Raw genomic sequence first — 27,226 nt, forward strand, 5'->3', positions numbered from 1 at the left:
CTAAAGAGAGACAGAGAGATAATTGGCATGCCAGGGCCTCTAGCCACTGCAAACAAATTCCAGACACATGTGCCTCTTGTGCATCTGGTTTATGTGGGTCCTGGGGAATTGAACCTGGGTCCTTTGGCTTCATAGACAAATGCCTTAACCACTAAGCCATCTCTCAAACCCTGTGCTACAGTTTTAAATAATTGATTTTCGTACATTGTTCTGTTGCCTTTTTTTTTTATTACAAATGAGGCAATTTATTGACCTAACTTCCTTGTTTTAATGTTTCTTGTTGACAGTGGCCTCCTGTCTGGCAACTTGGTCCAGATCTCTCTGTCCCTGAGGTGTCTGCTTGTAACCCTCATCTTGGTCCTTTTCCACCCTTTTCAGCCCTCCAAGGGCTTGGAGGACTAGTGGGCCACACTCCTGGTGCCTTGGCTGAAGTGGCGGGTGTGACTCTGATGTCCTCATAGATCTTCATTATGGAGCCCGCCCCCCCCCCCCCACTACCTCCCTCTCCGCGCTGTGGAAGCAGCTTGCGTGTAAACCAGCTCTCATCAGAGGGGGCGAGCTCTTCGTGTTTGGCCAACTTGGCTGTGTCCATCCATTGAAGAGCTCTCAACTTCCCGGACTTTTTGAGGTAGGCTGTCAGAGCTCTGATGGACTCCTGTTGGTTAAAATCTTTTACAGTAACTCCAGGTATCCTGCAGCCTGTGTGCTGCAAGCCAGGAGAAAGACTGATAATTTTTTAAATATTTATCTGCAAGGACCAGGGAGAGGGAGAATGAGAATGAATAAGGGGTGAGGTTCTCTAGTTGCTGCAAATGAACTCTGAACACACGCGCCACTTTGTGCATCTGACTTTTCATGGGTGCTGGGCAATAGGACCCCAGCGGTCAGGCTTTGCAAGCAAGTGCCTTTAACCCCTGAATTATCTCTCCAGCCCCAGTTGCCAATATTTTAACATAAAGCTTTCATTTTCCTTTTTCTGTCAGTTCCGTGTGCAATTATAATCTTAGGATGCATTTGATCACTGCATGACTGACTTCTCTAACTTATTCTCTTGTAGAAGAGGAACTTGCTCTTTTTCCTAAATGGACTGGTATAGATTGTGTCTCACTGTGGGGTCACATGACTTCCAAAGCCTCTCACAACCTCCTGGAGTTTCATGTTTGGTTCTATCCTGGCTAAAGGGCACAAGAGGAGTGTTCATGGTGACAGCCCTGTTCCCTCTTGAGGTCCTGCAGTCCTGTTCCTTGAAGTGTGGGATCTGAGAGGTTTGTGCAGTTCTAATGAGGGTTCAGGGCAGTGCGCATGCTGGACTAGGCTGTGGGACCCATCTTCCTGGGAAAAGAAGGAGAACTTGGGCCCCCGCTAAGTTCATAGATACTCAGCTGGGTGTAGTCTCTGGGTGCCTTCAGATGCAGCATCCAAGAATACGGGGTGTAGCAGACAGCTTCAGGTTCACTGAGATGAACCTCCAGACCAGGCACAGTTATGGAGGAAAGATATTTATTGAGGCTTACAGGTCTAGGGGAAGTTCCATAATGGCAGAAGAAGCTGGCCTGCTTTCTTAGGAGCAAACCCAGAGAGAGAAGCATGGGCTAAAAAGCCAAAAGCCACACAGCACACTTTGCATATCTGTAGATTGAAATCTGCAACCCACCACCACCCTTTAAGGTTGCCCAATGAAACCACCTCCAGCTAGGAGGCTGCAGATGCAAACTACAAATAAAACTCTGAATATATTGGGGGCCATATGTTCAAACTGTCACAGGGGGAATGGGGACAGATTTGTAAGGTTGGGGAACAAAGAATCCGAGGCTGCGAGAACACAAGACCCACCTGACCATCCTTCTGCTTGCCCTCTCCTTTTGTAAAAAATAAAATATTTTATTTATTTATTTGAGAGAAGGGGGGAGAGAGGGAGAGAGAAGAGACACACCAAGGCCTCCAGCCACTGCAAAAGAGCTCCAGATGCATGTGTCACCTTGTGCATATGGCTTGCCCGATTACTGGGGAATTGAACCTGGGTCCTTTGGCTTTGCAGGCAAGCACTTTAACCACTAAGCCATCTCTCCAGCCCTGCCCTCTCCTTCTTGTCTGACGTTTACAATTATGATTTGCCTCGATGGAAAGGAGGCCTCTTTATGCCTGTTTGGAGAGTTCCCCTGGGCATAGGTGACTCTCTGGAGGTCTTCATCCTCAGGACTCTGGTGGAGGGAGATGGTGGAGAAGCTTCTCACTTCTACTCAGGTGGGCATCATTCAGTTCCCACATGAATACCAGAGCAAGCATTGCAACACAGTTGGCTCACTGTCCCCCATCAGCAAAACTTCCAGCAGTTTCGCAGGCTCCATCAGAGTTTAAGGGACACTCAGGACTCAAGCTCTGCACCTGATCACTAATGGGTCTGCGCCCCCCCCCCCCCGCCATCACTTGCAATGACAATGGAATGCTGCTCCCGGACCAGGGGTGCTCTGCCTGCCTGACCCTGACCTGGCTGTTCCTTGGCTGAGAGTGCTCTTGCCAGAGATGCCCACAGCATGTTGCCCCATGTTATTCCTCTGCTCACATATTCTTCAGAGAACCCCCTCTGGACTGTTGCATACAGCCATCCCTGCTCTTGGCCACATGCTGTCCATCCCTTCACCCATTCAGTCATACATTCTCAGCACTGCGCAGTGACTGGCCTCTGCGTGCCTGTTTGTGCTGCTACTTTGTGGTCTTTCCAGCGGCCTGTGGTACGTCTGGAGACATGGGACTGTTTGGTGCTATTGTGCATCCAGTCTGCAAATGAGTTTCCCAAAAGCCACCCTCCGAGGAGTCACACTCGTGTGTAGCTTGTGATGGAACAAGCCAATGGGAGGAGAGGCCAAGGTTGACAGGTTACTTGTTTGTCACTGGCTCACGAGTGTGTGCGACAACATGAGTGAGGGTCAGCAGACAGAGAAGAGCCCTTGTCTTCAAGCAGCTGAAACTGTCTAAAGTGGCTGAGTTAAGCAAGGGTACAACCCAAGTAAGTACGATGGAGAATCTAAGGCAGGGATGTGGAGCAGGAGTGTCACAGGGAAAGGACTGGTTGACGGCAGAGCAGAGTCCCGCCGAGCAAGGAGGACGCCTTGTGATCACCACACGAAGCTCCCGCTGAAGATGCTGAAATCTCAGGTTGATCAGTGTGTCGTGACTGCTTCCTTCATCCGGGGTACCTGACATGCAAATTCTACGCTCCCTCCATGAGAAGCTGCCTCCATCTTGCCTCTCCATACTCACCTGTCTTCTTGTGTTTGCATACAAAGGGTTAAGTTTTGACCCAACCTGGTGACACATGCCTTCACTCCCAGCACTGGAGAGGCTGATTTAGGAGGATTGCTGTGTTTTTGAGGCCAACCTGAACCAGAGTGAGACCCTACCTTAAATTTCTGTTTTTTCGAGATAGGATCTCACTCTAGCCCAGGCTGACCTTGAATTAGTCTCAGACTGGCATGGAATTCAATGATCATCCTACCTCTGCCTCCCAAATGCTGGTATTAAAGGCATATGCCACTACTTCCAGCTATAAAATAAAATTTGAATAAAAATGAATAAACACTATATATACACATATACGTGTGTACATATATGTACACATATGTGTATGTATGTATGTGTGTATATATATATATATATATATATATATATGTATGTATGTATGTATGTATGTATGTATATGTATATATGTGTGTGTGTGTGTGTTGGTTTGATTCAGGTCCCCCATAAACTTAGGTGTTCTGAATACTAGATTCCCAGCTGATGGAGATTTGGGAATTAATGACTCCTGAAGGGAGTGGATTGTTGGGGGCAGGTTTATGGGGGTTATAGCCAGCTTCCCCATGCCAGTGTTTGGCACACTCTCCTGAACCTGTTGTCCACCTGATGTTGGCCAGGAGGTGAGGTCCACCTTCTCCTCATGCCATCATTTTCCCTGCCATTGTGGAACTTCCCCCTCAAGCCTGTAAGCCAAAATAACTATCTTTTTACCATAAGCTGCTGTTGGTTGGGCGACATCTACCAGCAATGCTGAACCTGACTGCAACCATATACATAGTGGCTTTTCAAGGTAAGGTCTTGCTCTGTTCCAGGCTGACCTGTAATTAGTCTTAGGCTGGGCGTGAAGTCATAGAAATCCTCCTACCTCAAGTGCTTGGATTAAAGTCTTGTACCACCACACCTGAATTAAAATATTTTTATTTATTTATTTGCAAGTAGAGAGAGATAGACATAGACAGAGAGAATGGGTGCACCAGGGCCTCCAGCCACTGCAAACAAACTGCAGATGCATATGCCACATTGTGCACGTGGCTTTACGTGAGTACTGGGGCATCAAACCCAGGTCATTAGGCTTTGCAGGCAATTGCATTAACTGCCTAGCAATCTCTCCAGCCCTAAAAAAAAAAATTTAAAACACAGGATCCATTTATAAATGAGAACATGCTATTTTTGGTTTTGGAGCCTAGTTTACCTCTCTCAGTATAATTATATTTTCCAATCCCATCTATTTTTCTGTATATTTCATGACTTTATTTTTCCTTTCAGTACAATTCCATTGTGTATGTATCACATCTTCATCATCAAATCAACTTGGATTGGAGAGATAGCTTCACAGTTAAGTTGCCTGTAAGGGCTAAGGACCCAGGTTCAATTCCCCAGAACCCACATAAGCTAGATGCATAAGGTGGTGCATGCATCTGGAGTTTGATTGTAGTGGTTGGAGGCTCTGGCATACCATTATTTCTCTATCTGCCTCTCTCTACCATAAATATATAAATAAATTAAATAAATAGACTTCAACTATTGGACACTGAGTACATATCCTAAGTATTGTGAATAGAACAGTAATGAACATGGGTGTGTAAGCATCTCTACAGTAAAATGTCGAGTTCTTAGGGTAGATGCTCAGGTGTGGTCTAGATGGGTCATAAGATCGTGCAATTTTTAGCTTTCAGAAATCTGTGTGGGAGACATTTTATATGAAAAGCATAAACAGGCTGGAGAGATGGCTTAGTGGTTAAGGTGTTTGCCTATGAAACTTGAGGACCCAGGTTTGGCTCCCCAAAACCAACATGAGCACAAAGTGATGAATGCACACAAAGTTGCACATGCCCACAAGATGGCATGTTTCTGGAGTTCAATTGCGGTGGCTATGGCCCTGGTGCGCTAATTCTCTCTCTCTCTCAGTCTCTCTAGCACATAAATAATGAAAAATAATAACATAAAGAGGGATGGAGAAATTACTAATTAGTTAGAGTGCTTGCCTTCAATGCTTGACAACCAGGGTTCGATTCCCCAGTGCCTATGTAGAGCCAGATGCAGAGTGGCATGTGTGTCTGGAAGAACTCAAGTTTGCAGTAGCTGGAGGTCCTGGTGTGTTCATTCTCTCTGTCTCTCTTCCATATATCTCTATGCTTGCAAATTTTTTAAAAAAGGGCTGGAGAGATTGCTCAGTGGTTAAGGCACTTGCCTGTGAAGCCTAAGGACCCAGGTTTGACTCTCCAGATCCCATGTAAGGCAGATACACAAAGGTGAAGCAAATGCAAGGTTGCACATGCCCACTAGGTGGAGAAAGTGTCTGGAGTCCGATTGCAGTGGTAGAGGCCCTGGCACACCAATTCTCTCTCTCAAAAAAATTTAAAAAACCCAAAATCATAAGAGTCTCCTTTCTGACGTTCACTGTTACATTAGGAAGAGAAGGGGAACAGCATCCATGTAAGACCTGCAAAACAATGTGGTCTTGAGGCGGTTGTCTTGTATTTGTCACCAATAAGTGCTCAGTGGATGCGAGATGTTTGCATCAAGGCTATCTCCTATCTCCCTTGCTGGGTTAACTCTAGTCACCTTCACTGTCTCTTTAATTGGCCTGTTGAGGATGGGTGGCTGAGCCTGGCTTGTTAGGCCTGTCAGTGTCCAGACAATTACACTAAAACCTTTACCTGTGGGAGGATTGATAAGAATCTTCTTTTGTGTGTTTGTTTTTTCAAGGTAGGATCTCACTCAAGCCCTTGCTGACCTGGAATTCACTCTATACTCTCAGGGTGCCCTTGAACCCAAGGATATCTTCCTACCACTGCTTCCTGAGTTCTGGGATTAAAGGCATGCACCACCACACCTGGTTTTTGGGTTTGTTTTGGGTTTGTTTTGTTTGTTTGTTTGTTTGTTTGTTTGTTTTTAAGTAAGGTCTCACTTTAGCCCCGGCTAACCTGGAATTCACTATGTAGTCTCAGAGTGGCCTCAAACTCACAGCAATCATTCTACCTCTGCCTCCCAAGTGCTGAGATTAAAGGTGTATACCTCCATGCCCAGTGCTAAGAATCTTAATAAGGTATAGTTGCTCACTCCTGTAACCCCAGTGCTCAAGCACTGAGGCAGGAGGATTGCTGAAACTTTGAGCCAGCCTGGGTTACATAGCAAGGTCCTATCTCAGAAAGCCAAAAAAGACTTGGTGGACAGGCAGGCTGGGGAGATGGCTTAGCTTTAAAAGATATTTTCTGCATGATATAGCAGCTCACATTTTGAATCCCAGCATTTGGCAGGTAAAGGTAGGAGGATCACTGTGAGTACAAGTCCAGCCTGAGACTACTTAGTGAATTCCAGGTCAGCCTGAGTTAGAAAATAAAATAAAGTAAAAAAGAAACAAAATTCTGTTTAGCCCAACATGGTGGCACACACCTTCAGTTCCATCACTTGAGAGGCAGAGGTAGGAGAATTACTGTGAGTTTGAGACCATCCTGAGACTACATAGTGAATTTCAGGTCAGCCTGGGCTAGAGTGAGACCCTATGTCAAAAAAAAAAAACAAAAAAACAAAAACAAAAAACATAAATGGTTACTTGATTACAAAGCCTGTTGGCACCAGGTTCAATTCCCCAGCCATCCACATTAGCCAGATGTAAAAAGTAGCATAACTAAATGAAACCTCTCTATCACACCTCCAATGCTCAGAGGCTATTGAAGAAGAGCTGGTGGAAAGAATGTAAGACTCTTGGCCTGCAGATCACTGAGAAATCAAGCTGGAGCTGAGCTAGAAACCTCGTCCCTGTTAACCAGCTGATAGAAAGCTTGAAAGAGCTATGCTGCTAGCAGCCCTATGGGAGAGGGAAGTCATCTACAGCGGTCAACAGCAGTGGACATTGCAAGCCTTAAGATTGGACAGCCAGGCCAAATGTGCCAACTGGTGCAATAGTGGCAAGTGTGTTACTGGGGAAAACAACCACTCATTACTTAGATTGGAAGCCCACTCTATGGAAGGGAATACATGCCTGGTACTGAAAGGCTAGTCAGAAGGCTATGGCTGGAGATGTTATGAGCCCTAGGAGAGTAATGCCTGCTGGTGTTTGGGAAAATGCATATATTATGCCAACCAAACTGCCCTGTAAGCACTTTAATTTTTTTTTCCTATTTATTGTCAACTTCCATACTTACAGACAATAAATCATGACAGCTCCCCCCACTTTCCCCATCATAAACCCACACTCCATCATAACCCCTCCCTCTTCATTAGTCTCTTTTCTACTTTGATGTCATCATCTTTTCCTCCTATTATGAAGGTCTTGTGAAGGTATTGCTAGGCAACTGTGAGGTCATGGGTGTCAAGGCCAATTTCTATCTGGACAGTTGCATTGTAAGCAGTCCTACCCTTCTTTTGGCTTTTACATTCCTTCCACCACCTCTTCCACAATGGACTCTGAGCCTTGGAAGGTGTGATAGAGATGTTTTAGTGCTGAACATTCCTTCATCACGTCTTTCAGCACTGTGGTGTCTTTTGGGTCATCCCAGTGGTTACCTCCATATAAAGAGAGAAGCTTCTCTAACCAAAAGTGAGAGTATCATTAATAGATGGGTATGAACAGTAAGTAAAGTGCTCACTGGACAGTTTGATGGGCATAATATATGCATTTAGCCAGACAAGAGCAGGCTTTATACCTCTAAGGCTCATGACCTCCCCCACCATAAGCTTTTAATTAGGTTTTCAGTACCAGCCATGTATTCCTTCCCATAGAGCAGGTCTCCAATCCAATTAGAGAGCAGTTGGTTTCCCCATAACAGACATGCCACTATTGCACCCATTGGCTCATTTGGCTTGTCTGGCCAAATTTGAGGCTTGCATTGTCCACTATTTTCGCCACTGATGACTTCTGTCTCCCATAAGTCTGCATCAAGTGCAGCTTTCCCCAGCTTTCTATAAGTTGCCTTTTGGCCCTATTTACAGTGTCCTTAGCTGTACAAAAGCTTTGTAATTTCCTGAGGTCCCATTGGTTGATTAGTGGTTTAATGTCCTGATCAACTGGGGTTATATTCAAAAAGTCATTGCCTATGCCAATATGTGAAGGGTTTTCCCTTGCTTTTCCTCTAGCAGTTACAGAATTTTAGGTCTGATATTAATGTCTTTGATCCATTTGGACTCGATTCTTATGCATGGAAAAAGATAAGGGTTTTTTTTTTTTTTTTTTTCAAAGTAGGGTCTCACTCTACCCCTGGCTGACCTGGAATTCACTATGGAGTCTCAGAGTGGACTTGAACTCATGGTGATCCTCCTGCCTCTGCCTCCCATTTCTGGAATTAAAGGCATGCACCACTACACCTGGCTTAAGGATCTATTTTTGTCATACAGATACATGTCCAGTTTTCCCAGCACCATTGTTAAAGGGGCTGTTTTTTCTCCAATGCATGTTTTTTTGCATTTCTGTCAAAAGTAAAATGGCTGTAGCAGCCTATATTTACACCTGGGTCCTCTATTCTGTTCCATTGGTCTATGTGTCTGTCTTTGTGCCAGTTCCATGCTGCTTTTGTTACAATGGCTTTATAATATAGCTTAAAATCGGGTATGGTGATACTGCCAGACTTAGGTTTGTTTTCAAACTTGTTTTGGATATTCTAGGTTTTTGTGCTTCCAAATGAATTTTAGGATTGTGTCTTCTATTTCCATGAAGAATGCCATTGGAATTTTAATGGGATTGCATAAAATGTGTAGATTGCTTTTGGTAAGATTGACATTGTCGCCATATTGGTTCTTCCAACCCAAGAACATGGGATTCTTTCCATTTCCTAATGTGTTCTGCACTATCTTGCTTGAGTGTTTTAAGGTCTTCATTGTAGAGGTCTTTCACTTCCTTGGTTAGACTTATTCCAAGGTACTTTATTTATTTATTTATTTTGAGGCAATTGTGAGTGGGAGTGATTCCCAGATTTCACCCTCCACATGTTTGTTGTTAGTTTATAGAAAAGCTGCTGATTTCTATGTATTTATTTTGAATCCTGCTACATCACTAAAAGTGTCTATAAGCCCTGACAGCTTGTTGGTAGAATACTTAGGGTCCTTTATGTATAGAATCATATCATCTGCAAATAATAGTTTGATCTCTTTTATTCCAGTTTGTATCCATATCACGGGTGTCTCTTGTCTTATTGCTATAGCTAAGATTTCCAGTACTATATTAAATAAGAGTGGGGGCCGTGGACACCCTTGTCTTATTCCTAATTTTAGTGGAAAAGCTTCAAGTTTTTCTTGATTTAGTATAATGTTGGCAGTAGATTTGTCATAAATAGCCTTTACCATGTTGAGATATTTTCCTTCTATTCATAGTTTCTGTAGGACTTTTACCATAAAGGGATGTTGGATTTTGTCAAATGCCTTTTCTGCATCTAGAGAGATGGCCATGTGATTTTTGTCCTTCAGCCCATTTATGTAGTATATTAAATTTCTCAAGTTGCATATGTTGAACCATCTGTGCATCTGTGGGAATAAGCCTACTTGGTCAAGGAGAATGACCTTCTTGATATATTCTTGTATTCTGTTTGCCAATATTTTGTTGAGAATTTTTGCATCTATGTTCATGAGGGAAATTGGTCTATAATTTTCTTTTCTTTTTTTGTTCTGTCTTTGCCTAGTTTTGGTATCAGAGTGATGCTGGCTTTGTAGAAGGAGTTGGATAGAATTCCTTCCTTTTCTATTTTGTGGAAAAGTTTTAGAAGCAGAGGTATTAGTTCTTCCATGAAGGTTTGGTAAAATTCACCAGTGAATCCATCTAGGCCTAGACTTTTTTTAGTTGAGAGACTTTTTATTAATATGTGGATCTCCATACTTGTTATAGGTCTATTTAAATGGTTTATCTTATCTTGATTTAATTTTGGTAGGTCATGTGAATCAAGGAAATCATCCATTTCATTCAGATTTTCAAACTTAGAGGCATATATATTCTTAAGGTATGTCCTTACGATTTTCTGAATTCCTTTGGTATCTCTTGTAATGGTGTCTTTTTCATCTCTAATTTTATTAATTTATATCTTTTCTCTCTTTCTCTTTGGTTAGCTTTGTTAAGGGTTTATCAATCTTGTTTATCTTTTCAAAGAGCCAACTCTTTGTTTCATTTATTCTTTGGACTTTGTTCTTTCTATTTCATTAATTTCTTCCCTAATCTTTATTATTTCTTCCCATCTACTGATTTTTGGTTTGCTTTGTTCTTCTTTTTCCAAAGGCCTTAAGATGAAGCATTAAATTTTTTACTTGTGAACTCCCTAATTTTTTAATATAGGCACTTAGAGCTACAAATTTCCATCTTAGGACTGCCTTTATTGTGTCCCAAAGGTTTTGATATGTTGTATTCTCATCATCATTTGATTGTATGAATTTTCTATTGATTTTCTTTTTGATTTCTTCAATGACCATCATTCAATAGTGTGCTGTTTAGTCTCTATGAATTTCTGTATGCTCTGTAGTTTTTCTTGTTGCTGATTAGTAGTTTAATCCTGCAGTGATCAGATAGAGAACAAGGGATTATTTCAGTTTTCCTGTATTTATTAAGATTTGTTTTGTGTCCTAATACATGGTCTATTTTAGAGAATGTTCCATGTGCTGTTGAGAAAAAATGTATATTCTGCAGCATGTGGATGGGATGTTCTGTAGATGTCTGTTAAGTCCATTTGGTCCATGGCATCCTTTATTTATTTATTTGTTTGTGTTTTTGTTTTTTCCAGGTAGGGTCTTGCTCTAGTCCAGGCTGACCTGGAATTTACTATGTCATTTCAGGGTGGCCTTAAACTCACAGCAGTCCACCTACTTCTTCCTCTCAAGTGCTGGGATTAAAGGTGTGCGCCACCACGCACGCCCGGTAATAAATAATATCTTTTAAAAATTGTCACTTTTAGAACCACTTTACTGGGATGATTTCCAGTGTTAAATGAGATTTTGATTTTGACAATTTCATACATGTGTAGTATGTATTTTGATCATATTCACCCCCATTATCCTCTTACCCTTCTCTCACTCCCACTGCAGTCATTCCAATGAGTCCTCCTACTTTTGTGTGTGCGGGTGTCCACTGAGCTTAATTAGAGTTGCTTGCATGAGTGTGGGTATGTGGGGTAGGGATTGTTTACAACAGTGCGGGTAAACGACCAGCGGCTGCAGCACTGCAGAACATGACTCCCCCACCCAGCAACCATCAACTGCTACTAGTTCCTTAAGAAGAGTTAGCTCTCCAAAGCCCTTCCACCATCCGTATGGTCACTCCACCTGGTGCGAGACAGAGGAGCTGCTATGAAATTATGAGTGTAGGGGCCATGTCCTGGCCAGAAGACAGCATTTTTTACACACAACTTTTAACACATTTTTAAAAAGATATTTATTTTCTAACAGAGAGAGATAGAGAGGAGATAGAGAGAATGGCCATGACAAGGTCTCCAACCACTGCAAATGAACTCCTCACACAAGTGCCACTTTGTGTATCTGGCTTTATGTAGGAAGTGGGGAATCGAACCTGGGTGCCTAGGCTTTGTAGGCAAGTGCCGTAAATGCTGAACCACCTCTCCAGCCTCACAAAGTTTTTGTTGTTGTTGTTTTGTTTGTTCAAGGTAGGGTCTCACTCTACCTCAGGCTGACCTGGAATTTACTACGTTGTCTTAGGGTGACCTTAAACTCACAGCAACCTTCCTACCTCTGCCTCCTGTGTGCTGGGATTAAGGCATGCACCACAATGCCTGTATCACAAAAGTTTTTTTAATTTTTTCCCCCCTTTTTTATGGGAGAGAAAGAGACAGAGAGAGAGAGAGAGAGAAAGGGAGGGAGGGAGAGGTGGCCTGTTATGGCCTCCAGCCACTGCAATTGAACTCCAGACACATGGCACCTGCTTGTGTATATGTGCGAACTTTCATGCTTGAGTCACCTTGTGCATCTGGTTTATGTGAAATCTGGACAGTTGAACAAGAATCCTTAGGCTTTGCAGACAAGTGCCTTAACCCCTAAGTCATCTCTCCAGACCCCACAAAGTTTTTTCATTATTATTTTACTTCTTCCAGTCTAAATATTTATTATGCAAGGATACACTTGAGAAGCTTGGAGACCACTGGCTTGATCATGGGATAGTCCAGATCCTGCTTCCTGTCCCAGTGGGAGTGGAGAGCTGAGGTGAGGGTCAGCCATGAGGAAGGACAGTGAGATGACAACATTGTCACCAAGTGGAAGTTCCATACCAGGATGATGGTTCAAATAATCAGAGTCTTGTGTATTCTTGGATTCATGCTCAAAGATTCTCTCTGGGTTTCAAAAACCTCTCTAGAGAGCTGGAGTCTTGCCAGGTATCCCAAATCCACTAAGGAAGATAAGTGTCCTGTTGGTTCTTTTCTTTTATCCTGAGGACATGGCTATAACTATAACAGCAAATCTCTCACACAAACTCCTTCTATTCCAGTCCAGGCAAAGCTCTTTCTCACCTTCACAAGCCAAACCTCACAGACCATTGTTCATACTACATTCAGGTCTTTCAACTCTGACCAGAATGGTCCATCAAGCTGTACTTACAGCACTGCCAGATATTTCTTAAGCCAGGATTTCAAACTTGTCTCACATTCCTCTTGAAAATCAGCTCTAGCCAAAGGAAGGGTAGGACTCCTTACACATGCTCCTCCAGACACAAAATGGCCTGGATATCCATGACCTCACAGTGCCTGACACTACCTACACAAGACCACCATAATAGGAGGAAAAGATCATGACATCAAAATAAAAGAGAGACTGATTGAGTGGGGGAGGGGATGTGATGAAGAGTGGCACTCTCAGCATCAACAAATCTGGAATGCAGTGGATATGCCTCACCCTGGGAAAACTACCCTGCCAACTTAGTACTCACAACATTTCTTTAAGGGTGAAGGGGCTGGAGAGATGGCTCAGCAGTTAAAGCGCTTGACTGTGAAGCCTAAGGAACCATGTTCAGCCCTCCAGGTCCCACATAAAAGGACCTAGGTTCAATTCCCCAGGATCCACATAAGCCAGATACACAAGGTAGTGCATGCATGCATGCATCTGGAGTTGATTTACAGTGGCTGGAGGCCCTGGCACATCCATTGTCATTCTCTCTCTATGTGTTTCTCTTTCTCTATCTCTATTTTAAAATATTTTAAAAAGAAAAAAAAAAACAAAAACAGTGAGGGATTCATTCAGGCCCCCTGACCTGTGAGTCTGGTAGAACTCACTGTAGTAACCACTAACATTAATTGAGCATAACTTATTATAGGCCAGTCACTGCTTTTAAATACTTGTGTATTAATGACTTAATCCTACATCAATCTTACAATCAGGTATTATTGTAATAGGAATGTTGGGGTTCCTTTACAATAATACAATATACCAATAAGCCAATAGACTGGACAGTAAGACGTGGAGAGGCTTTATTAGATTAAGAGAGGTACAGAGAGGTCCTTCCATGTGGAAGCCAGGAGGAGGTAGAGAGCCCACGTGGGAGCAGAGGTTCCCCACCCCATTTCCACTCAGAGGTTCAGGAGAGGCGAAAAGCCAAAAAAGAGACCAGTCCACCTGGTAAGCATGTACTTACAGTATTTTTTTATGTAAGCGTGAGCATGCGTGTGTGGGCACAAAATAGAAAGAGAGAGAGAGAATTGGAGCACCAGGCCTCCAGCCCCTGCAATGGAGCTCCAGACCTGAAAGCCCCCTTGTGTGCATGTGCAACCTTCCATTCTTGCATCACTGTGTGTCTGCCTCATGTGGGATCTGGAGAGTCAGAGCAATGTTCCTTATGTTTCCAAGACCAATGCCTCTTAACTGATAAGCCATCTCTCCAGTCCCTGTTTATAATCTTATTGCGGTGGACCTTACCTTCAGGCTAAGGTGAGCCTGAGAGAAAGCTGATTGGTTCAAGGCACTGTCTCAGGAAGAGGTCAGCATGCTGACTCGGGTGGGAAGGGAGACTGTTGCAGTCAGGTTCACATTGCTGGCAGAAATCATCTGGCCAAGAGCAGATTTTGGGGGGAAAAGAGGGTTTATTCTGGCTTACAAACTCTAGAGGAAGCTCCATGATGGCAAGGAAAAAATGATAGCATGAGCAGAGAGGGGACATCACCTCCTGACCAACACCAGGTAGACAACAGGAACAGGAGAGTGTGCCAAACACTGGCAAGGGGAAGCAGCGATAACAGCCATAATTGCACCCCTAACAGTACACAGCATCCAGGAGGCATTAACTCCCAAATCTCCCATCAGCTAGGAACCTAGATTTCAGAACACCTAGGTTTATGGGGGACACCTGAATCAAACCATCACATTTTGCCACTGGCCCCCATAAACTGATAACCATCCATAATTTAAAATACAGTGCAATCAGTGTAACATTAAAAGTACCCAGGTGTAAGAAATTACCAACTGTAGCAGAGAAGTAGTGCAGATCCAGAGCATCTAGAGCCCACACACGCAGGCAGAAGCGGCTCCAGCAGCAGCGGCAGGAGGCCCGCAGTGACAGCAGGTCAGTGGGGCCACAGCTGCCAGGCTGGACTTGAGCCACAGGAAAAGCCAGGTGAGGGGATTTTCCACTCACACCAGCGCTCCTGGCAAACTCAAGAAACGTGAAGGAAACCTCTGCAGCGACCAGCAGAGGAACAGATCATGAGGTAGAGTATTACATGGACCAGCAGAACTACAGCCACCATCCACAGTCTCTGCTACCCCACCACCTGCACAAGTGCCAGCAAACACCAGAGAAGGGAGATCACAGCACCCAGCACTGCTGACCAGAGCAGCAATCCAGCGACCCAGCAACCCTACCTGAGCCCACAGCACACCAAAGAGAAACCCAAGCATGAGCTCAGAGTAACTGAGACCAAAATTATCCCAAAAGGTAACTGGGCTTACACCAGGTCAGTACCTGCCAAATAAGCCTGGTATAACTGAGGCCAAAATCATCCCCAAAGGTAACTGGGATTACACCAGGTCAGTACCCACCAAATAAGCCTGGTATATAGGCTTGAATCGGAAGTGATAATTGCACCTTCCATATCAGGATAAATTATACGTTAAATCTGATCGATGGTCAGATTTGCCATTCTTAAAAAAAAACTATATTTTGGGCTTGTTATTTGTTGCTTCCTGATTTATAGTGGCTTTGTTTCCTCTTCTGTTGTTCATTAGGGAAGGGTCTCACTTGGTCACAAACTGTTTTGGAATGCTCAACAGTCCAGAAATCTTAACCTCCTAGTGGACAGGATTAAGGGTGTGGGGCAGCACATACCCTAAGGGACTGTGATTTTGTTAGAGGATCTGGTTGTCATAATACTTACTCCTGCACAAATACTCTGTGCTATTTTTCACTGAATGTGTACATTCTTTAGTTAAATTTTAGAATATGCCTGTATTTAGTTCCACTAAGTCTACTTGAATACTCTCGTAGCAGGCAAACTCAACATCAAGGGTCTCTTATGTAGATACTCTGAGAGTCTTAAGAGCCACACATAGCACCTTAAGCTCATACCCTGAAGATATATAACATCAGGTTGATTGATATATCTAATAATACTGCACCTAACTAGAAAATCCAAGCATTAAATTAATCCAAGATGCAAAAATATATACATTATAACACAAGAAAAAACAAAAATCAAGACAATATAAATCCACCAAAAAGTATTAATGCATCAGAAATGACCTCCCAGTGAGAATGAGTTAGAGGAAATGCCTGAGAAAAATTTCAAAACAGTGATTATCAATATGCTCAAGGAAGTCAAAGAGTAAAGCAAAGGAATCAAAGAAGACACAAGAAACCAATTTAATGAACTAAAGAGGTCAACACAAGACATAAATAAGGAAATCGAAATAATAAAGAAACACCAGTCAGAATTACTAGCAATAAAAAACAGTCACTGAAATAATTTTAAATAAAAACACTGTAGAAAATCTCATCAGCAGAATGGATGAACGAGAGGACAGAATATCTAAACTAGAACACCAGGTGGTAGATCTAATATAGTCCAAATAAGAGAAAGACAAAATAATAGGAAAGAATGAATGGAAATTTCAAGATATTTGGGACACTATAAAAAGATCAAACATAAGAATTCAGGCTATAATAGAAGAAGAAGAATTTCACTCCAAAGGCATAGTAGGCATTTTCAGCAAAATCATAGAAGAAAACTTCCCCCAAATTGGGAAAGAGGTGTCAATGCAGATACAGGAATCCTTTAGAACACAAACCAGAAAAAATTTGGAAAGAACCTCTCCTCGTCATATTATAATTAACCTACCAAACATACAAAGAAAATATATTGAAAGCAGTTAGAGAGAAAAATCAACTTATATACAAAGGCAAGACCATCAAGATCACAGCAGATTACTCAACACAAACTTTAAAATCCAGAAGGGCTTGCAGGGATGTATTCCAAGTTCTGAAAGATAACAGCTGTCAACCAAGGTTACTTTATCCTGCAAATCTATCCATACAAATAGACAGAGAAATAAGGACATTACATAACAAAAGCAGGCTAAAGGAATGTTTGAAGAAAAAACAAGTTCCACAGAAAATACTTGAAAGAATCCTCCATGCTGAAGAGGAAGAAAAGCACACATATAAGGAACCTGGAAAAAAAACAAACAATGCTCAAATACTATTTAATACAAGAGAGCAAAGGTAAAACCAGAAGAACTACAAAAAATGGCAAAAATAAATACACACCTTTCAATAATATCTCTTAATATCAAAGGCCTCAATGCCTAAACCAAAAGTCAGAGGTTTACAGACTGGGTTAAACAGCAGGATTCTTCAATTTGTTACCTCCAAGAAACTCACTTTTCTACAAAGGATGGACACTATCTTAGGGTGAAAGGTTGGAAAACAGTGTTTTAAGCAAATGGGCCTAGAAAACAAGCAGGGGTTTCTATCCTAATACCTGACAAGGTAGACTTCAGCCAACATTGGTTATGAAGGATAAGATCAATTTATATTGCTTAAAGGCACACTCCAACAGGAGAATATTACAATCCTAAACATATATGCACTTAACATGGGGGCTCCCATCTTCATCAAACAAATGCTATTAGAATTAAGGTCACAGATAATACAAAACACAGTGGTAGTGGGTGACTTCAACATGCCACTCTCATCAATGGACAGGTCTTCCCAGCAAAAAATAAACAGAGGCATCTGGATTAAATGAGGTCACAGAACAAATGGACCTAACACACATATATATACAGGACAATTCATCCAAATGCTGCAGAATACACATTCTTTTCAGCAGCACATGGAACATTCTCTAAAATATAACATATATTAGGAAATAATAAATCTTAACAAATACAGGAAAACTGAAATAATTCCTTGCATTCTATCTGACCACAATGGAAATCAAACTACAACTCAACAGCAAGAAAAGCTATAAAGGATACACAAAATCATGGAAACTAAACTACACACACTAAATGATGAATGGGTCAATGAAGAAATCAAGAAGGAAATCAAAACCTTCAGAGTCAGATGACAGTGAGAACACAACATACAAAAACCTTGGGACACAATGAAGGTAGTGCTAAGAGGGAAATTTATAGCTTTAAGTGCCTGTATTAAGAAATTAGAAAGGTCTCAAGTAAATGACCTAGTGCTTCACCTTATAGCTTTTGAAAGAGAAGAACAAGGCGAAATATCAGTAGACAGGAAGGAATAATAAATATTAGGAAGGAAATTAGTGAAATAGAAACCAAAAAGGAAAAGAAAAAAATCCCTTAGCAAATCTGACCAAAAGGAAGAAGAGACACAAATCAATAAAACTGAGATGAAAAAGACAGCATTCCAACAGATACCAGAGAAATTCAAAAAATTATAGGGACATATAATAAAAACATACTCCACTAAGTATGAAAGTCTGAAAGAAATGATTTTCTTGATTTGTATGACCTACCTAAATTAAATCAAGATGACATAAGTCACTTGAATAGACCTATAACAAGTAACAGATGGATTCCCTGATGAATTTCACCAGACCTTCATGGAAGAACTAACACCATTGCTTCTTCTTTTTGATTTTCATTTACTTATTTATTAGAGACACAGAGAGGAAGAGAGAGACAGAGAATGAGCATGCCAGGGCCTCTAGCCACTGCAAATGAACACCAGATGCATGTGCCACCATGTGTATCTGGCTTATGTGGGACCTGGAGAATTGAACCTGGGTCCTTAGGCTTCACAGGCATGCATCTTAACTGCAAAGCCATTGCTCAAGCCCACACCATTGCTTCTTAAAATTTCCATTAAATAGAAAAATAAGGAATCCTACCAAACTCCTTCTATGAAGCCAGCATCACCCTGATACAAAAACCAGAGAAAGATAGAACAAAGAAAGAAAATTACAGACCAATCTCCCTCATGAGCACAGATGCAAAAATTCTCAACAAAATATTGGCAGATAGAATACCAGAATATATCAGAATCATTAACCCCAACCAAGTAGGCTTTATCCCAGAGATGCAGGGATGGTTCAACATACACAAATTGATATGTGTAATATATTATATAAATGGACTGAAGGACAAAAGTCACACACGGTCATCTCATTAGTTGCAGAGAAAGCATTTGACAAAATCCAACATCCCTTCATGAAAAAAGTCTTGCAGAGACTGGGAATAGAAGGAACATATTTCAACATAATAAAGGCTATGACAAGCCTACAGCCAACATGCTATTAATGGGGAAAAACTGGAAGCCTTTCCACTAAAATCAGGAACAAGACAAGGGTGTCCACTGTCCCCACTTTTATTTAACATAGTACTGAAAGTCTTAGCCATAGCAATAAGGCAAGAGGCACACATAAAAGGGATACAATTTGTAAAGGAAGAGATCAAGTTATCATTATCTGCAGATGACATGATTCTATACATAAAGAACCCTAAAGTCTCTACCAGCAAACTGTTAGAGTTGATAAGCACATACAGCCATGTTGCAGTATACACAACAAATACACAGAAATCAGTAGCCTTCCTATATGCTAACAACAAACACAGAGGATGAAATCAGTGAATCACTCCCATTCACAATTGCATTAAAAAAAGTACCATGAAATTAACCTAACCAGGGAAGTGAAGGATCTCTACAGTGAAAACTTTAAATCACTCTAGCGAGAAATTGCAGAAGACACTAGAAAATGGAAAGACATCCCTTGTTCTTGGATCTGAAGAATCAATATTGTGAAAATGGCAATCTTACTAAAAGCAATCTACACATTTAATGCAATCCCCATCAAAATTACAATTGAATTCTTCACAGAAATGGAAAAACAATCCAAACATTCATTTAGAAGCACAAACAATCTCAAGTATATAAAATAATACTGAGCAACAAAAATAAGGCTGGTGGTATCACCATAACTGATTTTAACCTACACTATAGAGTCATAGTGACAAAAACAGCACGGTACTTGCACAAAAGCAAACATGTAGATCAATAGAACAGAATAGAGGACCCAGATGTAAGTCTGGGAATCTATAGCCACCTAATACTTGACAAAAATGCCAAAAGTACTCATTAGAGAAAAGACAGCCTCTTCAGTAAATTGTGTTGGGAAAACTGCATATGTATCTGTCGAAGGATGACAATAGAACCTACTCTCTCTCTCTCTTTATGCACAAGACTTAAATCCAAATGGGTTAAAGACCTTAACGTCAGACCGGAAACTCTGAAACTGCTAGAGGAAAAAGTAGGGGAAACCCTTCAACATATCGGTCTAGGAAAAGACTTTCTGAATATAAACCCAATTGTTCAGGCAATAAAACCACAGATTAACCTCTGGGACCTCATGAAATTGCAAAGATTTTGTCTATCAAAGGACACTGTGAATAAAGCAGAGAGGCAACCTACAGAATGGGAAAAAAATCTTTGCCAGCTATACATCTATAGAGAGTTAGTATCTAGGATATATAAAGAACTCAAAAAATTAAACAATAAGAAATCAAACAAACCAGTTAAAAATGGGCTATGGAACTAAACAGAGTTCTCAAAAGAAGAAATACAGATGGCATATAAGCATCTAAAAAAAATGTTCTACATCCCCAGTCATCAGGGAAATGCAGATTAAAACTATGTTGAGATTCCATCTCACTCCTATCAGATTGGCTACCATCATGAAAACAAATAACCACAAATGCTGAAGAGGATATGGAAAAAGAAGAACCCTTCTACACTGTTAGTGGGAATGTAATCTGGTCCAGCCATTGTGGAAATCAGTGTTGAGGTTCCTAAGACAGCTAATAATAGATTTACCATAAGACCCAGCTATAGCACTCCTAGGCATATACCCTAAAGACTCATCCTATTACCTTAGAGATACTTGCTTAACCATGTTTATTGCTGCTACTGAGTTCACAATAGCTGGGAAATGGAACCAGCCTAGATGTCCCTCAACTGATGAGTGGATAATAAAGATATGGCACATTTACACAATGGAGTTCTACTCAGCAGTAAAGAAAAATGAAGCTATGAAATTTTCAGGAAAATGGATGGATCTGGAAAGGATTATATTAAGTGAGGTAACCCAGGCCCAGAAAGCCAAACGTTGCATATTCTCTCTCATATGTGGATCCTAGCTACAAATTATTGGACTTCTGTGTGAATAAAAAGAAAACTCAGTAGCCAAGGCCAATAAGCTAGAAAAGATATATAAAGGGAAGAGAAAGGAATGGAAGGGAGTACTTAATAGGATGGTATTGTATATATGTAAATAGAAAAATAGATTAATGGGGGTAAAATGGCCCAAGTGTTGTCAGGGAAAGAAATTGAGTAAAGGAAATGTGGAGGGAGGAGTAATCAAAATCTAAGAGGATATAAATCAGTCATATGGAAACCTACTTTTTTTTACTTTTTGGTTTTTCGAGGTAGGGTCTCACTCTAGCCCAGGCTGACCTGGGAGTCACTGTGGACTCTCAGGGTGACCTCAAACTCACAGCAATCCTCCTACCTCAGCCTCCCAAGTGCTGGGATTAAAGGCGTGTGCCACCATGCCTGGCTTGAAACATACTTTTTTGGACAATGGAGCACTCAGGAGCTGTAGATTGTTACTAGAAAATTTTCAGAGCCAGGGATGGGATACTGTCTAGTGAATTATGGGCCAGGAAGGTCCCTGATGCCCCCCAAATATTACAGGCCACTGCCAAGGCCCTTGGTTTCCCACCAGGAATGGATGGTACGACCCTGCTGCTGAAGACTCGTCTACATACTTGGGCTGCAAGGCCACCGAGAAATCCTGCTGGAGCTGAGCTGGTAACCTCCTCCATGTGGACCAGCTGACAGAAAGCTGGAAGAAGCCATTCTGCATGCAGTTCAATGGGAGAGAGAGAAATCACCAGTGAAGATACTCAACAGTGAACACTGCAAGCATTATACTTGGCCATCCAGGCCAAATGAGCCAAGGGGTGCAATAGCGGCACATCTGTCATGATGGAAACCAACTGCCCTCTGATTGGACTGGAGGCCAGCTCCGTGGGAGGGAATACATCCCTGATACTGAAAACCTATAAAAGGGGTAGTCATGAGCCCTTGGGGTGTAACATCTGCTGCTGTCTGGTTAAATGTATACACTATGCTCATCAAACTGCCCAGTAAGCACTTCTCTTAATGTTCATACCATTATTTCAATGCTACTTTCATTTTTGGTAGAGAACTTTCTCTTTTCAGATGGCAGTGACCTTGGGATGACTCAGAAGGCATCGTGGTGCTGGGAAGAAGTGACAGAGGAGTGTTCAGCACTGCAATATCTCTATCACAGCTTCCAAGGCTCAGGGTCCATTGTGGAAGAGGTGGCGGAAAGAATGTAAGAGCCAAAGGAAGGGTAGCACTCCTTACAGTGTGCTACTCCAGACACAAAATGGTCTAGGTATCCATGGCCTCACAGTGCCTGACACCACCTACACAAGACCATCATAATAGGAGGAAAAGATAATGATATCAAAATAAAAGACAGGCTGAGAGGAGGAGGGGAGATGATGGAGAATGGAGTTTCAAAGGGAAAAGTATGAGGCAGAGGGCATTACCATGGGATGTTGTTTACAATCATGGAAGTTGTTAATAAAAATAAATAAATAAAATAAAAAGAATAAAAAGTACCCATAGATTTTATCAATCCTATATTCAAACATTTCCAAAATCCAAGATCTTTGAACTGAGGCAAAATACCAAAAATTCCAAAAGAAACCACAATGGCACACAATAAGCATTCACGTTGTAAAAGGTGGCACTGGGCATAGCAAAGAAATATTCAATCAATATAAAATTTAAACAGAGTAAACATCAAACTCTCTAGTTCCAACTCCAACAACTCTAGTCAGTGACAAGTCTCCAAGACTAATCATTCTAATCAACAGCAATTCTCCAGAGTGCCAATTCCGCTCCTCCAGCTAGGCTACTCACAGTCCTGAAAAACTTCATCTGGGGCCACCAGCTCTCCTGGGCAGTCATCTCATGGTCCCCAATCTCCAATGGGTCTCCACTGCAACTCACAGTTCAACCTCATGGCCCCATGGGGTCTCTATGCAGCCATCGAGAAAACCTGCTTCACACTGCCCATGGCCATTTCCATCTTCTGAGTTAGAAGTATTAACCACCCATAGCTCCATCTGCTCAGCTGGAGGTGGAGGCATGGGGAGAAGGATCCAGATGGAAGCTATGGGCACAAAGAGGTGAAGGACAAGTTCAGCAAGCTGAGCCTGGAGGGATAGAGGGTTACAGAAGGGCCAGTCAGCCTAGGAATTCCAGCAACTCTGCCTCTCTTCAGGCAGCGTCTTCACTGCCCCAGGTGTCTACAGGCAGCTCCCAGTGGCCAGTCAAAAGCAACCAATATGCCCAGGGAAATGAGAACCAGGCCAGCCAGTCCCAAAAGAACGAGGTTCTCCTGGATGTAGTCCAAAGAGCCCAAATCTGCAGACCAAGGAGAGAGACAGTCTATTAGTCCCTGGACCATAAAAATCTTGATGCTTTTTGGATATTCTAAACCCAGAGTAAAGTTAGGGACTCAATTCCCAAGTCTAAGGTCAACAGTCAGTGAGACAATGGACCTGGACCCCTAGGTCTGAGGGAGGAAGCGATGCTGGGGTTCCTGGGTCTGAGGGAGGAGGCCTGGGGCCTGGATCCCTGTGATTTAAGGAGATCTGGAGCCCCTCACCTTCCAAGCTGATGACCAGCAGCTGGCTGTGCAGCGACAGCACGTAGCGGGCAGAGGGCATGTGGTAGAAGCAGCTGTAGGTGCCTGGGGACCTGGCACCAAGCAGAGGGAAGTCGGCCCAGGGCTGCGCAGAGTCGCGGTACTGCAGTGGGGTCGCCAGGCCTGTGCGGTACAGTGCAGAGCTCATACCTGGCAAGCAGCCCATGCAGCGCAGGCTCACGTTGATGCCAGGAGCCACCACCGGCCCAGGCAGTGCCACCAGCGATGGCCTGGGCAGATGGTCTGTGGGGACACAGGAAGGGTCCCGATTCAGTTTCTGTGTTGACTCTTCCAATCTACCCACCTGCCTAAGGAGCCATCTTCGTGTATCCTTCCTGTCCCCTCCCTTGTCCTGCCCCTGGGCCTCATGTCCTCCCGCACATCCGGGACCTCACCTGTCACCAACAGTTCTAGGGCGTCGCTGGGCTGGGACCAGACACCTGGTCTCCAGTCTGTCCTCTGGTAGCTGCAGTGGTAAGTGCCCCCCTGGGCTGGAGTCACCTCTTCCAGGAAGAACTCAGCCAGCTCTGTGGACACTTCCCTGAAGAAGAGGGGCCTCTTGTCTCTGCTTTTGAACAGTGCAAATCTCCAGGCAGGTTGGGGTGCATAGCACCTCAAGGTCACATTGACCACAGGGGTCACAATTGCAGCAGGTTGAGCCTCCAGCCACAGATGGGAGTATGAGGCTGGGGGAACTTAATAAAGGAGGGTGGTTGGGTGCTCAGAGACCCCACTGGGTGCCCCAGAAGACAAGGGGAAATTGGAGGAGGACAAACAGAAGTCTTTCTAGACCTCCATGCTCTGTAAAGGATAGGAGTGCCAGGACTGCAAAGTTTGTCAAAACTGCTCCAATCCTAGCTCTCAGGAGGCAAGGTAGGAGAATCACCATGAGTTCAAGGCCAGACTGAGATACATAGTGAATTCCAGGTCAGCCTAGGCTAGAGGGAGACCCTACCTCAAAAAAGGGGGGAGCTGGAGAGATGGCTTATTCTAAGGCACTTGCCCATAAAGCCAAAGGACCCAGGTTCCATTCCCCAGTATCCATGTAAAGCAAGATGCACAAGGTGGCACATGGTCTGGAGTCCATTTGCAGTAGCTAGAGGCCCTGATGTGCTCATTCTGTCCTCCGTCCCCTCTCCTCCTCCTCCCCCTCTCCCTCCCCTTCCCTCTCTCTCTCTCACACACACACTCTGTGTGTGTGTGTGTTTGTGTGTGTATCTGCCCCCCCTCAAATAAATTTTTTTTGTTTTTTCAAGGTAGGGTCCACGCTAGTCCACATGGACTTGGAAATCACTGTATAGTCTCAGAGTGGCCTGGAACTCCCATCAATCCTCCTACCTCTGCCTACCAAGTGCAGGGATTAAAGGCATGTGCCCCCACACCCGGATAAAATAATTGTTTCAAATAGATGTCAAGCATGGTGGCACATGCCTTTGTTTAATTCCAGCATTTGGGAGGCTAAGGTAGGAAAACTGTGAGTTTGAGGCCACAATGAGACTACAGAGTGAATTCCAGGTCAGCCTGGGCTAGAGTCAAGACCCTAGCTAAGGAAAAAGAAAAGGATAGAAAGATCCCAAGATTGTGATTCACACCTATAATACCTGTAATCCTGGCACTTAGGTGGCTGTGGCAGGAAGATTGTCATGAATTTGACCCCAGCATAAGCTTCCCACAAAACCCTAGCTACAGAGTACCTGAGCTATAGAGTGAGATGTGGTTTCAACAAATGAAACTAACAAAAATCAACCAACTTAGGTAAACTTTGGGCTAAATGTGAATTAGGCAATTTGTAAATAAGGAAGTCCAAATGACTAAAGCATTGAGAGAGAAAATGTTGCTTAACCTTCATTGTAGCCATCAAAAACAAGAGAAATGCCAAGATTATTTTGCCTGTTGGATTAGAAAGAATTAAAATAGTTCATGCTGAGCTTGGGCAAATATGTGGTGGAACAGACTCAGAGGTACATGAGTGCTCTATTTCCAAATGAAAGATAGGAGTTTCTATGAAAACACATGCAGGAGCCAGCTATAATACCTCCAGTTTCTGTAGGCTGAGGCAGTCAGCCTGGACAACTTAATGAGACTCTGTCTCAAAGTAAGAAATAAATGGGAGGGCCTGGAGAGATGGCTTAGCAGTTAAAGCGCTTGCCTATGAAACCTAAGGACCCAGGTTCGGTTCCCTAGTACCCATGTAAGCCAGATGCCCAAGGCGGAGCATACATCTGGAGTTTGTTTGTAGTGGCTAAAGGCTGACATGTTCTCTCTCTCTCTTTCTCTCCAAATAAATAAATAAAACATTTAAAAAAAAAAAAGAAATGGGAGGCCAGCCATGATGGTGCATGCCTTTAATCCCAATAATCGGGAGGCAGAGGTAGGAGGACCACTGTGTGTTCAAGGTCACTCTGAGACTACATAGTGATTTTCCAAGTCAACCTGGACTGGAGTCAAACCCTACCTCAAAAATAAATAAATAGGGATGGAGAGATAGCTTAGTGGTTAAGCGATTGCCTGTGAAGTCTAAGGACCCTGGTCTGAGACTTGATTCCCCAGAACCCACATTAGCCAGATACACAAGGGGGCACGTGCATCTGGAGTTCCTTTTCCGGGGCCTGGAGGTCCTGGCACATGCATTCTCTCTCTCTCTCTCTCTCTCTCTCTCTCTCTCTGCCTCTTTCCCTCTCTGTCACTCTCAAATAAATATATAAAAATAAAAATGAGTAAATTAGGGGAGGTTTAGAGAGTTGGCTCAGCAGATAAGGTGCTTGCCTACAAAGCCTATACACCCTGGTTTGAGTCCCCAGTACCCACATAAACCCAGTTGCACAAAGTGTCACATGTTGTGGGTGTAGTGGTGCACGCCTTTAATCTCAGCCAGCACTTAGGAGGCAGAGGTAAGAGGATCACCATGAGTTCAAGGCCACCCTGAGACTCCATAGGGAAATCCAGGTCAGCCTGAGCAAGAGTGAGACCTTACCTCCAAAAAAAAAAAAAAAAAAAAAAAAAAAGAGCTGGAAGGATTGCTTAGTGGCTAAGGTATTTGCCTGCAAAGCCAAAGGACTCATGTTTGATTCCCCAGTACCCACATTAGCCAGATGCACAAAGGGATGCACACATCTGGAGTTTGTTTGCAGTGGATAGAAGCCTTGGCATGCTCTTGCTCACTCCCTCCCTCTCTCTCTCTCTTACTCTTCCTCCCTCTTTCCTGCTGAGCCATATCCCCACGCCCTCACTGCTAGATTCCAGCAAGTGCTCTACTGATCACACATGTCCCTAGACCCTCACTGGTGGCACGTGGACTACTACAGAGCTATCCACCCACACTCCTATTTATTCTCTTAATATTTAAAAATATTTTATTGGTAAGCAAAGACTTAGAAAAACACAGTGAAAGGAGAGAGAGAGAGAGAGAATGAATGGGCATTTCAGGGTCTCTAGCCACTGCAGATGGACTCCAAATGCATGTACCACTTTGAACTTCTGGCTTTACAGGCAAGCACCTTAACCACTGAGAAATTTTAATATTTTTATTTATTTGCAGGGAGAGAGAGAGAGAGAGAGAGAGAGAGAGAGAGAGAGAGGAAGAACAGAGAGAACGGGCATGCCAGAGCCTCTAGCCACTACAAATGAACTCTACATGCATGCACCACCCTAGGAGAGAGGGGAAGAGGAGCATGACCAGGTTGGCCTGGGCCCTCATGCCCTCCCCACTGTCAAGAACCACCACCTACTTCCTGCCTTTCCCTCTC

General features: G+C 43.0%; 1 protein-coding gene and 1 pseudogene across 1 annotated transcript; both read right to left on the reverse strand.

Annotated features, from left to right (window-relative positions):
* Positions 1-267: 267 nt before the first annotated feature.
* Positions 268-4,035, reverse strand: LOC123454617 (annotated as a pseudogene).
* Positions 4,036-23,063: 19,028 nt separating this feature from the next.
* On the reverse strand, positions 23,064-26,901 carry Oscar (osteoclast associated Ig-like receptor). Its single transcript, XM_045133325.1, has 4 exons — positions 26,862-26,901; positions 23,876-24,175; positions 23,442-23,723; positions 23,064-23,197 (listed from the first exon to the last, which is right to left on the reverse strand). Exons 1-4 carry the CDS (start codon positions 26,899-26,901, stop codon positions 23,064-23,066), a joined length of 756 nt encoding a protein of 251 aa, XP_044989260.1.
* Positions 26,902-27,226: the final 325 nt, after the last annotated feature.

This window comes from Jaculus jaculus, chromosome 14 (genome assembly GCF_020740685.1).
Source record: "Jaculus jaculus isolate mJacJac1 chromosome 14, mJacJac1.mat.Y.cur, whole genome shotgun sequence".
Classification (NCBI taxonomy): domain Eukaryota; kingdom Metazoa; phylum Chordata; class Mammalia; order Rodentia; family Dipodidae; genus Jaculus; species Jaculus jaculus.

Excerpts from the sequence above, each read along its gene's own strand:
- Oscar (XM_045133325.1), bottom strand. The coding sequence starts at position 26,901 with ATGCCCATTCATTCTCTCTCTCTCTCTCTCCTTTCACTGT. Across the intron at positions 23,724-23,875 it reads CCTAGAACTGTTGGTGACAG|ACCATCTGCCCAGGCCATCG; the intron begins GTGAGGTCCCGG and ends GTGTCCCCACAG. Across the intron at positions 23,198-23,441 it reads GCTGGTCATCAGCTTGGAAG|ATTTGGGCTCTTTGGACTAC; the intron begins GTGAGGGGCTCC and ends CTTGGTCTGCAG.